Source organism: Protopterus annectens, chromosome 11.part0 (genome assembly GCF_019279795.1).
Source record: "Protopterus annectens isolate FY-2018-M chromosome 11.part0, PAN1.0, whole genome shotgun sequence".
Classification (NCBI taxonomy): domain Eukaryota; kingdom Metazoa; phylum Chordata; order Ceratodontiformes; family Protopteridae; genus Protopterus; species Protopterus annectens.
Window position 1 is genome coordinate 588,736,679 of NC_056745.1, and position 20,000 is coordinate 588,756,678.

Below are 20,000 nucleotides of genomic sequence, written 5' to 3' on the forward strand. Positions count from 1 at the left end.
GTTTTAAAGCTATGCAGGTTTAATATGGCTGTTTCAAAACATTCTCTGTGTCCTCCTTATCTTTTAGCTGACATTATGTAACTTGATACTGTGTGGTACCAGAATCAAAGCACTTATGTAATAGTGCCAGTAAATAAATAAATAAACAAAAAACCCCCCACAAAAATAAAATAGCTTTTTTGCCTACTGTAAAATTACATTAAATTTGTAGACTGCAATATGTTTAAATTGATGTCAGTGGTGTGAGGTGGCTATAATAGCAGGGTTAGGGACTTTTTCCCTTCTCCAGTATTATTAAATCTCCGATTTTGTATTTGTAATGAGTGGGGGTTGCAGGGGACCTTGCCCCTTTGTAAAAGCATCATTGTTTTCTTTGCATGTTCCTGGATAATGATTCAAGAACATACGCTGTTTAATAATGATGGGGTTTTCAGCTTAGTTTGGTTGATGTTTTTTACTTCAATATTTTGCATTATGCTGATATATAGTGTTTCAGAATCAGGGCACTGTTACATCAGAGTAAATTACTTACCCAAACACAAATCTTTTGGAATCTGGCCCTTCATGCTTTTTTCTGATAAGTTGACAGCTCATCTGTCCATTGTACACATTGTGGTAAGGTAACTGCATTGCTTATGAGACTCAGTTCCTTGAGCTTAGATAATATAGAAGAGGAGAATCTAGCAAATGCTTTGGATAGATCTAGAAATAGGATGTAGCCATTTCATCTTGATTTCTTCTTTTATAAACATGGTTTATTAAAGTTAGTAACACTATTTCTGTGCTGTGGTCTGGTCTAAAATCATGCTGTGTTGTGCACTGTGATTCATTCTTTGTTACGTATTTTAGACGGAGGGGAGAAAATGTCTACATGTCTGTAGTCAACAGATCACTATTATGCAAAGTACTAATGTATGATTGTTTCCAGAGTTTTGGAACAGAAATGTCATGGACAGAACAATTGATAAGTATAGATAGTATATATGAAATGCCATCTGCAGTTATTTTGAAACAGTCTACTGAAAGGCTATCTGTTACAAGAGAAGTGGGTTTAAGTTTTTGAATATTTTTTTATATCATGCTGGTAGAAGTTGTGGTAAGTGAGACTGTGGCAGTGACATTTTCTGTATTGCTTACTGCTATACTGATTTTTCATTTGGGTTTATTAAGGGAGTTAGTGACATTTATGTAGCATGAATTAAATCAACATGCTATGTTTTAGTTTGTTTCATCTGTGAAAATGCACAGTCATGATTTGTGTTGAATTGCAAGGAAGTTTAACACGGAGAAGAAAGTATTGTTGAAGTGAATTATTGCAATATTTAAATCACTGATTTTACTGGCTCCCAGTTGTTTTGCATATGGATAGATAAGAACGTTTTCATTATCAGACTTAGTTGTATTTCTGATTGTTTTATACTGGATACTTCTAGAATTGTGCTGTTTCCATATGATGGAGACAGAGTTATAACCACCAGTTATGCCAAATATAGTTTCTGCGTGTGCAGTTGTAATGGGATCTGATGCTAGTGTCTATTCCAAGATATTTTCTGTCCAGTAACATGATCTGTTAGAGGGGTGAATAGTTGTAGATGTACACTTAGGTCAGTCAATTTAGGGTCACCTTGGATTGTTGTTCCAAGCGCTACATTTGTAGCTAGCCAAGATTATATTCCCTAATAGGCTAATTTGATTGCATAGAGGTATTTTCCTACTTAGACTGAGAACTAATGTTAGTACATTCTATTATTCCAGCATATTCTGTTCAAATGTAGTCCTTCCATTAATTGTCTCATTGATTTCAGTTTTGTTATAGTACACAACTCATTTTGAGTTTCTATGGATATGGTGCTTACAATGGTGCATTCACAAATTAGTGCCAGTACTAAGTGTCTTCAGAATGAGATAGACACCATGCAGTTCATCTTAAGCCAATAATGCCAATGTGTCTTAAGAGCTGAGGTGCACAAGATATTAACGTATGAATGGGATAACACTATAATATAGTGTGACTTATTCAACATAGTGAAGGCAGAGTCGTAGTGTCAGGTTTTATAGATTTAAAAGATTCAGAATGTAAGAAGGAACTCCTGATTGGGAGAAATACACTAAATCAAGCTGAAAAATAAATGTGAGCCAGCTTTTCCAAACTGGTGCTAGACACTTAGTAGAAATAAAAATATATGAATATAATGTCTGTCATTCAAAAAACAAGAACGGCAGACTGCAGTTTGATCACTATATCTGTTCATTTTCCTTTTGTTTTTATGCTTATATATGGATTTCTTTCAAGGTATCTTTCATAGATCATTAGTGAGAGAACTATATGAAAGGCAGGCATGGAACTTTCTCACAAATACTGACAGTATTGGGTGGGGGTTTATCAGCATTGTAACTTCTAAACATTATGTGACTGGTTTGCAAGTTTTATTTCAGAAAACACCATACAGTTCAAGAAACTTCTCTGTAGATGTTCAGGTTTTACTAAAATAGGAATTAATTAAAAAGTATCATTATTAAAAATATCAAGTATTCTGACAGTCACAAATCAGCTACAAAACTTCAAATTTGGAGATTAACAAAAGCAAACTGGATAGTAAACTACTCTGATTTTCCAAAGGAGTAAAATGAGTGAAGACTAACTGGTAAAATTCACATTCAAGCAATATAAGGAGAGAAACAAAGAGATAGTGTGAGAGAAAGACTGAGATAAAGCAGTATTTCCAGTTTCAGTGAAGGTGAAAACTCATACAAATGAATGCAGAGCAAGGTTTGTGTATGAAAGAACAGTCCACTTAACAGTTTGATATGTACCTGCTGCAGGACAATAAGCAGAAATAAAACACAGGTAAGGTAGGATGGAAGTCGTCTTAACTCATCAGAACTAAAACATTTGGTATTAACCATGTCTGAAAGGAATCAAGGAATGGTAACAACTCATCTCCCAAACCAGAGAAGCAGCATGAGCGTTAAGCAGATCGGGAACATCCCCAGACACATGCTGGAATTGTATTCATTTAGTCATAAGGATATGTAAATCACATCAGAGGCATCATCAGTGCATGCACATGACAACTTTGACAATTTGAGTTCATACATTGGTGCTGCGGTAGCGTTGTCGCCTCACAGTAAGACGCTGTCCGGTTCGATTCTCAGCTAGAGCGTCTTCTGCGTGGAGACATGCGTGAATGGGCATACCTTCATTGAAGGTTGTGCATCAGGGCTGGTAACTTGGCACGTAAAAATCAACTACCAATCATTAGCGGACCGGAGTTCCGCTGTGGCAACCCCTAACCGGGAAAAGCCGAAAGACACAAACAAACATTCATACATTCCTGTAATGTGTGTACTATAGCTTATTATCTTTTGAGCAGAAGTTACAGATATAAAAAGTACTTTTGTAGAGGGACAGTCTCACCCACAGCTAAGAACAAGAGGGGATTACAATCTTGCTTCAATTTGGATAGATCAACATGATAGGCGTAATTGTCATTGTCATCTTAGACTGTAGTGCATGAGCGACAGTAATTTGAGCATGAGTGATTTAAACAAGTGACTGTAACCCATCCATGTCATGTCAGTGTATCAGAGAAATGCATTTTTCTACAATGCTAACTTTGCAAAGTTTTCTGCACTAACTGCCAGAGTTTTATCAATAACTTGATTGTATGTTATATGTCAATTTGTTAAAACTGCATACAGTTTTTCGATACTTTTGTTTAGAGTATGTTCAACTGTATGGATTCGATGTGTTCCCATGTTTTTTTATGATTCACTTTAAGTTTTGTTATAAACTCTATCAGTTTAAATAAACTTTATTTTTGTATTAAAAAAATCAATATTGTCACTAGACAATCAAAAAGAAAAAAAGTAAAATGCATATCAGAAACAAAGTGTAGATATGTGTATCACAATCCTATCAATAACATCAAACTTTTATTCCCACTTTGTCCAAACCATTTATTACCACTTTGTTAAAGCCAGTTGTTTAAAACACTCACTACATTAATTCTAGGGGGAAAAAAAGAAAGTAAACACACTTCTCACATAAATTACATCCATGACTTCTGTAACAACTAAATCAAACCCCTGTAAGTTATTTTTAAATAAAAACATACAGCAAACGTGGAAGAATAGAAAGGAAATAAAAAAAAAAAAACAGAAGCAACTGTAAATATCTACAGAAAGTGCAAACTGCTAAAGTAAACCATAACTTACATGCTAAAAAAATCCATTGCATTTTATTTTAGTACTAGTAGAGAAATTCATTCACATGGTAATCCATCCATAGAAATGGAAAGCATGTAAAATTGCATTTTAACAGGGAACTTATGCAATTGCCCCCTGAAGTCAATGCAAAACAAAAAAATTAAACTAAAAAAACACAAAATAAAAGCTAAAAATAAAATGTAGGTGTATGACATGTAATAAATTAAATATGTGGTTGTTTAGGAGAAAATAACTTCACATGGGATTCCTGGCTTTGCTAGACATCAAAAAATGTGCTCCCTAATTTTATGATACCATAACTATTTGCATCACACTTCTGCAATATAACGAAGTTTCAGGTTTAGGGCACATTATGTAAAGTCTGGTAACTCCATTGATGACTATCATTTATTAGTAAAGAAATATTTCTCTGTAGCAAAGAGTTTTCTACCTGAAACAACATGTTACAAGAAGTGACATAGTTTAAAACTGTTAGTGAATTTAACATGAATTTGACAACCTAAGTGAATTCTGGAGATATGGAATAACAGCCAATACAATGGTAAGCCAGTTGTTCAACACTATGAGCTACTGGGGAAATCCAGACTGGTCACTGGAGTTAATATGCTGAAATGGCCTTGTGATTGAGTTTTTCCAGTGCTAAACAAAGCTAGAGTCATGCCTCAGCATATCAGTGTTCAGTATTTGTAATGGTCTTCACTAATCTTACTTTCAGGTAATGCAAAAATGAAAACAGTTACATTAACATTACTGTCTCAAAATTTTTACTTCCATGATCTGAGGGGCAGGTTTGTAGTATAATTTCCTTTCACAGAAATTTCAATATCTTCATATTTTTATTTTTAATTTTGTAAGAGAACTTATCCCCATTTTTGTCATGGACCCAGCCTCAAGGATGGGGGGAGGGGGCAATTACAATATATGATCCTCCTTTTGCATAATGTGCACTTCCAGTGAGAACTGGCCTCCTGTCCAGTGCTGGTTTCTTTGCCTTGTAAACTGGAAGTACTAGGATTGGCTATGGGTTCCCACTCACTCCTGACCCAAAGTGTGATGAAGTGACTATTGCAGACTGAATGACTAAATGAAAGCCTTGATAGACGGAAAGTGAGATGTTCTACTGTATTAGTATTTCAATTGTAGAGAAGCCATATGTACCTAATAGGAACTGTAGCTACATGGATTAAATGCAATGGTTTTCTCTGCAGTCACCTTCTAAACTGTTTTGCAGGATTCCCCCAAATGTCAGAGATATTGTCTATTGCACTGGTGTGTCATTAATGGAAGAGGATGTCTGGGAATTTTTGTGGATGAAATTCCATTCTTCCACAGCAGTTTCAGAGAAGAAAATATTACTAGAAGCTTTAACATGCAGTGACAACAAAAACCTACTGAATAAGTAAGTTTTCTTTTAATTACTTTAAAGATTTGTACTAATGAATTAACTCTTATTAAAATTTCAGTAAATATTTTCTTACTATTGCATTATTCTTATGAATCTCTTGTATTTAGGGCAATCATGAAACCGGTAGCTAATAAGATGGTGCCTCATTATTATCAAGTAACTTAAATAGCATTAAAAACATGGAATTGATCTTATGTTAACAAATTATGTGTTTACTTCAATATCTCAGCACTTCCCTCCCACTTGTCAGACAGGAATAGGAGGGCACTGGAGCTGTTGTGTTCTCTGTATGAGGCAAATGGGTCCTTTGACCTTACTATCTTTTCCTGAGATTTACTGTCATTTGGCATAAACCGTGATGAAAGGCATAGCTCAGATCTCAAGCATGCACAGCCATTGTGAACAGATGCAAAACATAGATTTGCTAGGTTACATTATACAGTTGAACACCAAAATACTGACACACAAAAGATTGATCTGAAAAAGTTAAAATGCACTTTTCTTGAACAGCTATCATAGTAGTTGCCCAAGAGCATGGTAGAGAAGGGATTGTGATTTATTTCCCTTTCTCCATTGTGGAATGATCTCAGAGTTGGTATATATCATTTGCAGGGGGTGTGGAGATACAGCCCCCACATTTAGGTGCAATGAGGCTTGTCGCCCAAATGTAAAATATTTTTTGTAATTTTATTTTTATTTTCATTGTCATAAAGACTGACCCGTTCTTATAACTTTCATCTTTCCACCTCCAAAATGAGAAACATTGCCTCCCATAATGTGGAACAAATGGGCAAAATGTGGAATACCATCTAATAGCATACTTACAACTTCAACTAGAAAGGTCACAGGGTGGTTGAAATGTGTTACCTTATAACTTATCAAAAGTTATTTTGATGAAGCAATATGGTTCAGTACTAATTACCATGGATATCAGTTTAAAAAATTCCTAAAATTGAATGAGTGACAGACATTTTCAATGTGGAACCTTGAAGAAAAAGGACTTTTTAATACCCAAAATGAGGAACATTCCTCGTAATGAGGTACACTCGAGAGGTATGCCTATTCTGGTCAATATTTTGTGGTTTGGTGGTTTCGACACTGGACTATATGAAGAGCACTCAGATTATCCAGATTAGTTCTATGATGTGCCCCTCAGTGCATGTGTTTCCATATGTATTTAGTAGAGATCCAGATCAAAACTGGGCACAAGAAAGAATAGACATAATTCATTCATTATTTCACCTCATCACAGCTGTACCATCCTGTACAAATCAGAACTTGAATTTTAGATGCATTGATTTCTGAAATAAAACATCCATTTAGGAAACTGTGACTTTTTTTTCCTGCTGCCATCAGTGCCTATACCTCTTCTGCTTAACTTTCCCTTCAAATTAAATGATTTAACCCCCCCCCCCGAAAACTGGGGCTCCAGACTAGGATTACAGCTAGCAGATAATTCTACCAATGATTGGTGGAGATGAAGAGTTGATGTAGGCATTACAGTGCAGCAGCATCTTCTCTCAACAGCAGATACATTATGCCCTACTGTCCCTACTGTGAGATGTTACGCTTTACTGTCCCTGCTGTGAGACAGTATGCCCTACTGTTCCTACTGTGAGACAATATGACCTACTGTCCCTATTGTGAGACATTGTGCCCTACTGTCACTGTTGTGAGGCAGTATACCCTACTGTTCCTACTGTGAGACAGTATGCCCTACTGTCCCTGCTGTGAGACATTATGCCTTACTGTCCCTGCTGTGAGACAGTATGCCCTACTATCCCTACTGTGAGACAGTATGCCCTACTGTCCCTACTGTGAGACACTATACCCTATTATCCCTACTGTGAGATATTATGCCTTACTGTCCCTGCTGTGAGACAATATGCCCTACTGTCCCTGCTGTGAGACACTATGCCCTGCTGTCCCTACTGTGAGACAGTATGCCCTACTCTCCCTACTGTGAGACAGTATGCCCTACTGTCCCTACTGTGAGATGTTACACTTTACTGTCCCTGCTGTGAGACAGTATGCCCTACTGTTCCTACTGTGAGACAATATGACCTACTGTCCCTATTGTGAGACATTGTGCCCTACTGTCACTGTTGTGAGGCAGTATACCCTACTGTTCCTACTGTGAGACAGTATGCCCTACTGTCCCTGCTGTGAGACATTATGCCTTACTGTCCCTGCTGTGAGACAGTATGCCCTACTATCCCTACTGTGAGACAGTATGCCCTACTGTCCCTACTGTGAGACACTATGTCCTACTATCCCTACTGTGAGATATTATGCCTTACTGTCCCTGCTGTGAGACAATATGCCCTACTGTCCCTGCTGTGAGACACTATGCCCTGCTGTCCCTACTGTGAGACAGTATGCCCTACTCTCCCTACTGTGAGACAGTATGCCCTACTGCCCCTACTGTGAGACAGTATGCCCTACTATCCCTGCTGTGAGACATTATGCCCTACTGTCCCTGTTGTGAGGCAGTATGCCCTAATGTCCCTACTGTGAGACAGTATGCCCTACTGTCCCTGCTGTGAGACATTATGCCCTACTGTCCCTGTTGTGAGGCAGTATGCCCTAATGTCCCTACTGTGAGACAGTATGCCCTACTTTTTTCTCTTGAGAGGTAGGATAGCAATGATATTATAGCACACAGACACATTCCCATGTGAAACATTGCCCCTCCTCTATACACATGGGTATGCTTGTGTTGCTGTGCTGCTCTTATCACCCACTAGAGCTTGCAAAATTGCCAAAAACTCCCACATCCTCACCCCCTCATAGCAAGTAGGCAGTCCAGCTTCCTAATTTGTTAGTCAATCCCAGGTCACCACATTGCAGGTAGATTGTCTCAACTCTGAAGAGACAGCTACATTTTTTCCCCATGATGGTGTGCATACCTCTTGAATTCTATTATTTAGGCATAGTACTATAAATTTACCCTCAAATTTAATCTTGCTTCTCCTAGATTAACAGATTTTTTATAAAGTTTTACTAATTGAAAGGTATATGTGTTATTAAGCTATGATAAAAGACAACAAGCTGAACAGACCGGCTCCTAGATAAAAACAGTCCTGCAAATGAAAAGTTCCTTTGAAAATAAAACAGCACTCCAATTATAAGCTGCACATGTAAAAGTTCCTTTTAAAATAACGGCACTCCATATGTGTTACTGTCCAAATATGTAAATTTGATAAATGCGATGAAAACAAACTGCTTGTAAAAAAAGAAACACTTTATTACGAACTATAAAGTTAAGCGCTTTTCATCCCACAGATTGTGGGACTTCTTCAGACAAACAGAACTTATACAACTGGAAGGTTTTAAATACTCTCATTGGAGCCAAATTGTAAGCGCCGTTGCAGCCATGTGCAGCTTATAATTGGAGTGCCGTTTTATTTTCAAAGGAACTTTTCATGTGCAGGACTGTTTTTATCCTGGAGCCGGTGTGTTCAGTTTGTTGTCTTTAACAGTTTGGGAGTTTTTATTGTTTGGTATGGTTGGATTAAGCTATGATAAGCCCATACAAAAATTCCTTACCAGCAGATGTATGACAAGTAGTATCTGCAGGCTATCTGTGATAAAAAAATGAAAACAACTTTGCTATGATTTTTTTTAAAGATGAGTTCTTTGATTTTGAATGCACAGAGCTTGAGAGGTATGCTGATGTGAAGCATGATGGGAATGAAGGTAGGGGCTACAGCTGATGTGAGAAAAGTATTGCCTAACTGTAGAGGAAAACTGCCCCCCTTGAGATTAAAAAGAAGGGAAAAAAACATAACTCTGCCAATATTTGTTTCCAGGCTGCTTAACCTGTCACTTAACTCGGATGTTGTTGCCGAACAGGATGCTATAGATGTAATTATACATGTCGCACGCAATCCACAGGGACGCAATTTAGCATGGAGGTTTTTCAAGGACAAGTGGACAATTTTACATTCTAGGTATGATATTTTCTGTGCAATAGTGTTCTTCCTTTATGTGTTTATTTTCCTTGTTTCATTTTGTCACCATAGTTGGAATAACTATCCTTTTATATTTATTACAGAGGTAGAGTCTATATTTGGTTAACTTTTGTCTCAGATTTTTAATGTTGAACTACAGAAAAACATTCCAGTAAGTCAGGATCATTTGAAGTGAGAATCTTGAGTTAATAAGTGCTGAGAGCAAATTCTTTATAATCTGAATGAATTAATTCCAAAGATTCAAGTACTGGCTTTACACAACAGTTGGATACTTTGAAATGTGGCATACTACAGCTCACAGTGTGATCTGAGAATCTATTATACTCATTAAAATTAGCTTTCAGATAAGTACCTAAAAGGCATGCCATACTTGCCCAATTGTAATGGTAAATTAGAGTTAGTTTATGGTTGACTTTTCTGCTAAGGTGAAATATTTGCACAGTAATAACTTTTTCCTCGTACAGGTTTATTTAAAATCTGCCTTAATACAGCTACTGTGCTGATTGCTTTGATGGCTAATTAGATTTGTCAACAAAAAGGAAATGGCAGCCATGTATGTTACTCATGCATTTGCTCATGGAGCTGTAAGTTACATTTGAAGTTCACTGAGTATCAGGATGACTTTAATGTTTCTAACACTTTGATCTAAAACATCTATTTGCCAAGACAATGAAATAATACTTCTTAAAATATCTTATGAGAAAAAAGAAGTGAAAACATGATATCACATTGCATAATAATCAGTAAAACCATTTTCAGTTTGAAGATGAAAAGCTATATATTTAAAATAAAATGGAAGTTTGATTATAATTGTTATTATTTGGAAAGAAATGCATGCACTTGTCTGATTATGAACCATTAAGTTAGTCAAAAGGTCTGTTTATGCTACTGGAAGTGTTACAGTAAGTTTTTGAATAAGAGCTAAGAATCACTTCAAAGCTGTAATATGGTACGCCTGTTCAAATAATGTGATGCAAAAGTTTCATCTACTATGACGCAAATATTTACTGATTTTTAATTGTCTGACACATCAGGCATTGTAGGAGTACTGTAGCAGCTCAAGTGGGCATACGAGTGGACTTTTATGAGCCAGGAGTGGCTTCCTATATGGCTAGAGTGTATGAGTAATATATTGCAGAGTACCCATCATAACTGCAACTATCTAATTCCTGTGTCCTGAAAAAGCATACCAAATATTCTGGGTTCGTATTACCTGATCAAACGTTTAGGTTAGCGGATACCTAAACGTCGATCTGGTAATAGCGAAAGCAAAAAACCGCGAACAGCCGATTTAACACAGGGAAAGAATTCCCTTGCCATTATGTGGATTTTGCCCCTTTCTCCACTGTAGATGAATCTCGGAGTTAGTATATTTAGTTAGGGGGGTGCGAGGGGCATAGCCCCCCCTGATGAGGGGTGTGGGTGCCAAAGCCCCCACTTCATTTTGGTTTAATTTTTTATTTTTTTATTTTTTTTTTTTTTGCGGCCGATGGAATTCATTCCCTACATTAAATCAGCCATTTGCTGTTTTAATTTTTTGATATTACCAGTTCGACAATTAGGTATTCGCTAACCTAAATGTTCGATTGGGTAATATAGATGCAATATTCTTACTTTGTATCAGTATCTGAACCTTATCAATGTAGAAGACAAACACTAATTCTGGGATTCAGAAACACAGCAGGAGTGCCTGTGCCCAGTACACTGCTGTTTTCCTTGTTTGTATGATGAGGTTGATGCTCATTAAGAATGAGTACGTGAAGGAAAGAGTGCAAGGACTACTGATTATCAAATATCCCACTCATAACTACAGCAGGGACTGTGGAAAGAATGCATAGTACTGAGTTGTGGCTGGAGATGGGGAAACAGGGACATTTTTTATTGGGTCAGGTGCACACATTATATATGAAGAGAAGGTAAGCTGGGAAGGTAATAAGGAAATACAAGGATTGTAGGAGAGTTGTGTTAAGCCGCTGGTATACACAAACAAAACAGACTGACAGTAGAGATGCTGACACAATGAATAAGGAGGAATACAATGAAAAAGCAGACATCAGACACACGGAAGAAAAACAAAAAGAAATAAGCAAGGGATAGAAATCGAACCAGAAGCAATCATCATATCTGGTGCATATGTCCAAGGTATAAACTGCCAAGCTACCTGCACAATTGTACTGAAGGTTGCAGTTGAACATACATTAATTCTATCAGTTCAGGCAGATTAATAAAGTAGGATGTGCCAAAGATGAAACAATGCCATGGAGATTACAGGTCTCACATAATTTCCCATTAAATTTAATACCTGTAGTACAAAAAACATAACAGCCAAACAAATGTATTGTCAAATGCATGTATTGTCAGAGTACTCTACTAAGGTGGGACCTGAACCTAGTGACAACATAATACTATTGCACCAGCAGCTTACCATGTGGAACTACATGGATAAGTCCTCAAAAGCCTGCAACCGCTGAGCTATATACAATCAACCATATAGTGCTCTCGTTAAGTATCGAACAAGCAGTCTAAGTGACAGTATTGTATAAAGCAAGGGCTATCACCTGCATGCTATGAACCATCTTTTGTCAGCTGTGATGTTGATATTCAATGGCCACCAAAGACTGGGCTTACAGTTACTCAGTTTCATCACATGCCGAGGAAACATGCCACTGCAAAAAAACACAGTTTATGATCCATTGTCCATGCATGCATTTACCCAAATGATGGAGGAACATTCATTTATCAACACCCTATTTTTTTTTTTTATTTAACATTTGTTTACTGAGAAAGCCCAAGTGGGACAGAGTGCATTTTCAGTGGAGGCCCGGGGAGAAATGCTCCAGACGCATGTCTTTGGAATGTGCGAGGAAACCTATTCCATTACAGGGTGGACATACAATACTCCACACAGAAGGCACACCAGCAAGAACTTATCCGGAAAACCTCTTGCTGTGAGGTGACAATGCTAACCACTGCACCTCTGTGCCACCATCCCATTTGGTTTATAAACTTCTCAGCTAATTGGAAATGCTTCTCTGAAATACTGTCCCAGCACCAGTTAAAGTAAATGGGTTCATAGATTCATAGGTATTTCCAAGACAATTGAAATGTAAGGATCTTAAGAAACCTAGGCTTGCATCCCCATGGTAATTATTAGTTTTTATATTTTGCAAAGTGACTATCCAAAGATGAGCTGAATAAGTATATGTTGAAGTGATTGAATGTTTCCCCTACCCATGAAGGCCAGTGATGCTTAACTGGGGGGGGGGGGGATTTGCAGTTTTTTATCCATTTATCCAAATTATGTTTGAATAGCTTAAGAAAAGTAGTCTGCTTTGTGTGGATCAGAAGACAATTCCATAGAAGATGTATTCTCAGTGATACATACATATACTCTAGCACTTCCTGTTGAGGTCCCTTGAGTGGATGTTTATGATACTGTCTAACTTTTGAATGTGTAATAGGTCTGACAACATAGGTTTGTTAAGGCTTTGAATGTGAGGCAAAGGTCACCTCTCAATAGCCTGTATGATACTGAGAAGAGAGACAAGGCTTTCAGTTGATCTAAATAGATTTTTATGATTTTGGCCCTTGATCTTTTATTAAGAAATGATGTGGTCATCCCAGTTGTGACAAATGTTTTGACAGGTATATTCTGAAAGGGACATTATAATCAATGATCAGTCTGATGAGTGCTCAGTACAGTGATACAATCACATCTCTGAATCTGGACACCATACCTTTAGATATAATCTATGTGAGGTAAAGGACTACCTTTTAACAGTGGATGTGGGGTGATCAAAGGACAATTCATTGTCAACATAGGTTCCCAGATCTCTAATGAATGGATCAATTTTTGGAGAGGGGTGGTGATATCAATGTGAGACTTATCCTTGCAGAAGCATATGACTTTAAATTTCTTGGTATATAGTTTTCATCCATGGTTTTGACACCAGATATTGGGCCAGAAAAGGATCTCAGTGCCCTCTGGGGAGTTTATGGGGGAATCATGTTTGTAGCTATTTGCACGCTTAGCCAGCCATGAATCCTTAACAATAGCTCTGACCTTCAAGAAGCAAATTCCAAAGAGAAGCAGCCCAAGGACTGATCCTTGTGCTGTTCTGCCAGTGACAGGCCCTTTTAAGGAGGTACAGCCACTCACCCTTACTTGCTCGGTTCTATTTTTGAGCCAGTTCTCTGCACAATGAGTTTCATAGGGATTAACATTTAATTCAGAGAGTTTATCTATGATACTTGAATATGGGATAGTGCTGAACACCTCTGTTAGATCCAGGTATTCCATGTGTACCAATTTACCTTCATCCATTGCATCAGTGACGTTTTTGAAGAAGACGACCAGGTTAAGTTAGCAGTACCTGGTCTTGATGAATATGAGCTAGGTTGGGTTAAGAGACTGTAGGTTACCTATATCCCTGTTTATTGCCTCCATAACAATCTTTTACATAGCTTTACAGATTAGGCTGGTAAGGTTTATTGATGTATAATTACATGGATCGATTGAAGTCCCACCTTTGTGCAAGGGGATGAACTTTGCTGTCCTCCATTTATCTGGCAATTAGCCTGTTTTGATGCTAATATTAAAAAGCTTCTGCAGGGTATCTGACAAGTAATGTTTCAGGCTAAACAGCAGGCAGGCTGATTGTTACCAGCCATATAGATGTAGTGTTCTTGGCCTTAGACAAGACCTTGAGAACTTGTTCGTGGGAGATATGAGATGAGGTGCAAGTGTGAGTATTTATTCTGAGAATGTTGGAGGGGAAGAGGGGTGAAGTTGGTATATTGGATGAAGTAGCTGGCAAAAAGTTTGGCTTATCATATTATAATGGGCCAGGATAATTTACATAACAGGCAAGATTGCAAATTAGAACTGCAGTTGTGAACAGAAGGTTTGGATGATGGAAAAAGATGTCTTTGACCCATTTTCTACACTACTGGGACTCTGAAGACTATAGAGTAGGCAATATCAATGAATGAATGAATGCATGTACCACTTGGTCTAGCAGTTTATATGATGTCCCATGCATGTACCAAACATTATTACAATTGCATTAAAACTTACTGGTCACCAATGAAAAGCTTTTGAAAGAGAGTCTTCTGGTAAATGTGACAGTGACAAGCTGTATATGTCTTTATTCACTTACTTCATGCTCATATCATCTTATTGATTTACATTTGTTCTAAGAAAATAATCCTAATACACTGCTTTAAATTGAGCTCAAACTATTTTAGCATCAAGCCTCAGCTGTCCAACACAACACAACAGATACAATTTTCAGTATAAGAAAAAAAAACTTACATCTTTTACCTCTTTTGGTCAAGCAGAGCATGTGCATTATGTTCATTCTCTACTGCACAGGAGATATATCCACCAGCTGACTAGGAAATGTCTTATTTGTTTTTTCTCTTTTTTAATTTAAAGAAAGCTGGTCCAAAATTCCTCTGTAGCAAAAGGCTCGCTCTTGGTATAAGTGACTTACCCCATTGTAGGGCATATATATATAAAGCAGGAAGGACACTTGTACCAAGAATAACTCTTTTGGAATTGGGCCCAAAGTTTGGATTGCACAGGAACAGATGCAAATGATTCTTTCTTATAACAGCCTAAAGTACTAAAGTGAAAAGAAAAAATGTAGTACAAAATATAGTTTAGACATCTTTAAGGACAATGGGGGTAATAATAAACCTCTTCCACACCTGACAGCTGCACAATAATAAACTAAAAATGTAGCTACAAATTAATTTGGTACTGCACTAAGTAATTATATACCAGAACAGTTAAACCAACAAAATGGCCGCAGTCACTTATGCAATCTCATACCCTATCAACTAAAAGGAGTAAAGGAAAAAGAAGAGACAGGTGAGCATGAAGCTGAAACAAGGTTAACGAAAGATAATGAGATGGAAGTTCAATGAAAGGTGAATGCCACAGCAGGAGGCAAGTCATTCATTAGCATACTAAGAATAAATAAAATGAATACTAGCCATGGGCATAAGATGCACCATTAATACCCAGTGCACTAAAATAGAATAATAAGATAGATAGATAGATAGATAGATAGATAGATAGATAGATAGATAGACAGATAGAGATAGACAGACATATATATATTTTTTTGAAAAGCTGAAAAGAAAGAACAGTTTAGTAATGCCAGTTTAGTCCCAGTCAGGGTGTGCTTTTAGCATTTCTTGCTGCTTTTGGTAATTTTAGGTAAAATATAAAACATAAATGAACATTTGACTAAAGAGTATGATTGCTACCTCCACCATACACACACAAAAACATTTCATACCAGTACTGACATCAATATGCAGGAAAATACTTATTGCGTGAGTAATAAAACAAAACTAAAATTATGCTAAGCATCTGAAACAAAAAACAAAATCATCTGTTGGTGCAATCTTGAGAGCCATTCTAAACAATCTTGCAGTTTTTCACTTATATTTACTGAATGCCAAAAAATCCAATATAGTAATGTTTGCATTTCAATCTGTTAGGCAAAAAGCAAGAGAATACAATTACTATATGCAGAGAAATTTAGTGTAGAAACTTTTTTTACATATTTATGCATCACCCAATTAAATATAAATAAATGTCTGTGCTTAACAGATTTCACATTGATGGTGTTTGAACATTCCAGCCTAACTTTTAACTTCTTTCTTAGGCAGTGATAATTTTAAAGCTTGTTGTGTAGTGCTGTTTCTGTACATGAGCAAACACTTCTCATTCTGAACTGATGTTCTAGTTTTAGCACTGTGCCTTAAAACATACGTAATGTTAACAGTGAATTGAGCTGTGGTAATGTGTTCCTGGTGCTTGCTTTGAATTTGTTGCTCTTAGCATCTGCTTAATTCCAACAATAATATATTAATAATATGTTAATTATATTCTTAGCATGTTTAAGAAAGTTATGGAATCTTAACTATATTATTAAAGAATGGTTAATTCTAATATTTCGCATAGCTTATACTAATAGTTGTCTAGAAACATTTAATGTAAATAAAATGTTAGACCTTAAAAAAAATTATTTAAAATTGTGTTATCAATTGCTGAGAGGAAATAAAATACATTCAGCTGACTACCTTTTGGCAAGATATGTACAGAAAATAATAACTACATAAGTATGCAAACTTGTAAAGACTTCATTAATAATAAATTAGAGGTGTTTTTAAACATGAATGCAAATTACATTCCAAAAAGTTTAGAAATGTTCTTTATTATTTATAGTGGTGTGATTAGTTATAAATCCTATTTATCTAAAATATGTAAGATTTTAAGAACTAATTTTATAGCCCCTGATCCATTGTACTGGAATTATTCAACATAAATTAGCAATGAAGTTTTTTGAGATAAGAATAAAAAATATATATTTAAAATCTGTTGAAAAAACTACTTAATCATATATCTGAAAATGTATACTTGGCAATATTTACACAATATTTTAACTCTTCACAATGTTGCTTTAATTAATAAATTAGAGAAAATTGATTGTTGCAGATCTGATGAGATGAATACAAATTGGCTTTATATGATTATAGAATATAGGTTATTCTCTTTTATTTAGAATTTAGAAAGTTTGCAAAAGCATTGTTGTCTGATAATTACTTTATTACAAATTCTTTGATTTTGTTTAATGCCCCAATCCCAGAGTCTATACGAATGACACAAGTGTTTCTCCTTCAGTCCATTCTGGTTATATATACAAAGAATTGGAAGAATAAAAATGCCCCCTTTTACAGAATTTATTTGTTTAGTAAGACTGTATATAACAAAGAAATGCAAGCTGTTAAAATGAAAATGTCAAATGTTACACATCAGTATTTATCTTGGCAAAAGCTTAATGATTTATTAGAGAAATGTCAATGGTTTAATCTAATACAAAATGTTGTTATGGACATTGTATATAGTTATTTGATTGTTATGGTTTGTTAAATATTTAAGTTTTTTTCTGATTTTAACTTTGAAAATTAATAAAAAGGTTTTGAAAAAAAATACTTATCCTGATATCTTGCCTAGATTATTGTAAATTCTTGAGAGCCTTCTCCTCTCCTCTGATTATTAAGTTTGGTTAGATTGAGACCACAAAGTCCATTAATGGCTTTACCAACTCTATGACTTCTAATAAACATGTTGCTGAATTGCTTCCTATGGAGGGCTGACCTGCATCCCCTTCTCTACCTCCTCACAAGATTGTTAGAATCACCTTATGTAGTTTGTGTGGTTTGGGTTAGTCAGTTTAGTCAGTTTTGTCACAACTAGCATGCCATTGGAAAAACAGAGGACACTTAGAAACTGTTCTGGGCTTGTTTAAAGGCACACAAAAATGTGTGCATTGAATGACTATTGAATCTGATGCTGCAAATAGAGGAAGCAGGAAAATGGAAAGATAAAAGCAACAAAGGCACTAGTTTAAAAAAGAGATGCACTACAGTCTTATACCACATACTGTGGCATGTTACGTGGCTAGTTGGTCAAGCTGTACTTTAATGAGATCAAGGAGAATACACAGGGCAGGAAGAAAAAAATGTAGTGGGAGAAGGCAGCAACCTCAAGCAGCCTTGCATAAGGTCCTGAGAACTCATATAATGGCTGCATTCAGTAGCACAGATGTAAGTATACTTTATCTTCCTTTCTTCAGCTACTTCATAGCAAACACTTACAGAATATGTGAAAAAATGTTATCTTATGTCTAGCCAGATTGATCCCTGTTGTTTCAATTACAAAACTGAAAAGGAGAGAACAGAAAAGAAAAGAAAAGTGGGAAATAGGGTTTTTAACAGGCAGAAGTGCATACAGATGGAAAACATATCTGAAAATGTAGGTTAGAGAAGGACGGGAATGATATTCTTATAGTGTTAGACCCCTGAGGCATTTTACTCAAAAATTGGCCTAATGAGGGAAGAGTAGAGGAAGACAATGACCTCTTTCTTCCTGGATTCAAAACCCTTAATAATGAGATGTGCCACATAGATGTGCCACATAGAAGGACTTTCTGACAACAGTGGCAATGTGGTGGTCAAAAGAGAGGTTGCTGTCAACCTGTATTCCCAGATCTCTTATAATGCTTTCTGTGATCAGTGGACTACCATTGATATGGTAATTCATGGAACTGGGGTTTCCCAAAGGGGATGATGACATATTTGTTGGCATTGAGCTTAAGGCCATGGGCCATGGTTCTGACACCAGTCGTTGGTCTCAGTGAGGCCTTTCTGTAGGATGTCAACATCACTTGGGGAGTTAATAATAGCTCCCAATTTGCAATCATCTGTGAACTTTGTCAGCCAGAGACCCTTCTTGTTGGCTTGGACTTCAGAAAAGTAGATACCAAACAGGAGAGGAGCCAGGACTGACCCCTATGGGACTCCACTCATCACTGGTCGACAGTCTGACTTGGAGTCAGCTACTTTCACACTGTGGGTTATATCTTTGAGCCACTTTGCAACCCAGCTAGTGATATAGGGTTGATGCCTAGCTTAGTGAGTTTTTCTATGATTCCTGAGTGGGGAATGGTTTCAAAGACCTTAGCCAGATCAAGGTAGGCTGTATGAACCACCTTGGCTTCATCCACAGCTCTTGTGACAGACTCAAAAAGTCAACTAAGTTGAGCAGGCATGATCTACCTTTTGATTCAACAGTCATGCAACTATTCTCCATTTGCATGGGTGCCATGAAGTTAGCCGCCTCTGCTTTTAGGAGCTCAAAGTTAGCTTTGGAGAAGTTTTTCATGGTGGTTACCTTTGCGGTGGTTGGGGGATGGGAGGGATGTGGAATTCCAAGGTGATTAGTTTGTGGTCAGATCTAACCAAGGAGGAGTTGACTATTGGTGTAGAGCAATGGTCACCCATGTTAGTAATGACCAGGTCAAGGATGTTGCTACCTCTAGTGGGGGTAAGAACGAGCTGGTCCAGGGCATTGGAATTAATGAATTCCAGGAAACGTTGGGGAAGTGAATTGGTACATGAGTAGTTTTCCCAGTAAATGGAGGGGTAGTTGAAGTTGCCCATTAAGAGAGTGTTAGTTTGGACCCTAATATTCTCCAGGGTGATAAGGAATGTGGAGTATGACTCTTGGGACATAGTTGGGGACCTATATCAGGCTACGGCTTGAATCACTGTCTGACCCAATGTTAGCTGCATCTGAAGTATCTCTGATGAGTTATGTTGGGCTGCCAGTCTGGAGGTGTGCACATCCTTTATGAATATGGAAACACCACTGCCTTTGGAGCTTTGGTCGAAGTTCTGTGGCTGAAAGGTGTGAAATGATTTATAGCCTGGTAGTGCAGGGTTGTTTTATGCTGCCTTGAACCAGGTCTCTGTTACAACACAAATGTCGATGTTCTCCTTTTTAAGGAGTGCTTTGAGTGAGTGCACTTTGA

The 20,000-nt window shown here is 36.9% G+C and overlaps 1 protein-coding gene across 1 annotated transcript in view; it reads left to right on the plus strand.

Moving 5' to 3' along the window:
- The window catches only part of TRHDE (thyrotropin releasing hormone degrading enzyme), a 5,519,112-nt gene that overhangs the window by 5,428,895 nt on the left and 70,217 nt on the right, over positions 1-20,000 (plus strand). The window contains 2 exon segments of the mRNA XM_044088069.1: positions 5,462-5,629; positions 9,448-9,588. Coding sequence (XP_043944004.1) covers positions 5,462-5,629; positions 9,448-9,588 — 309 coding nt within the window.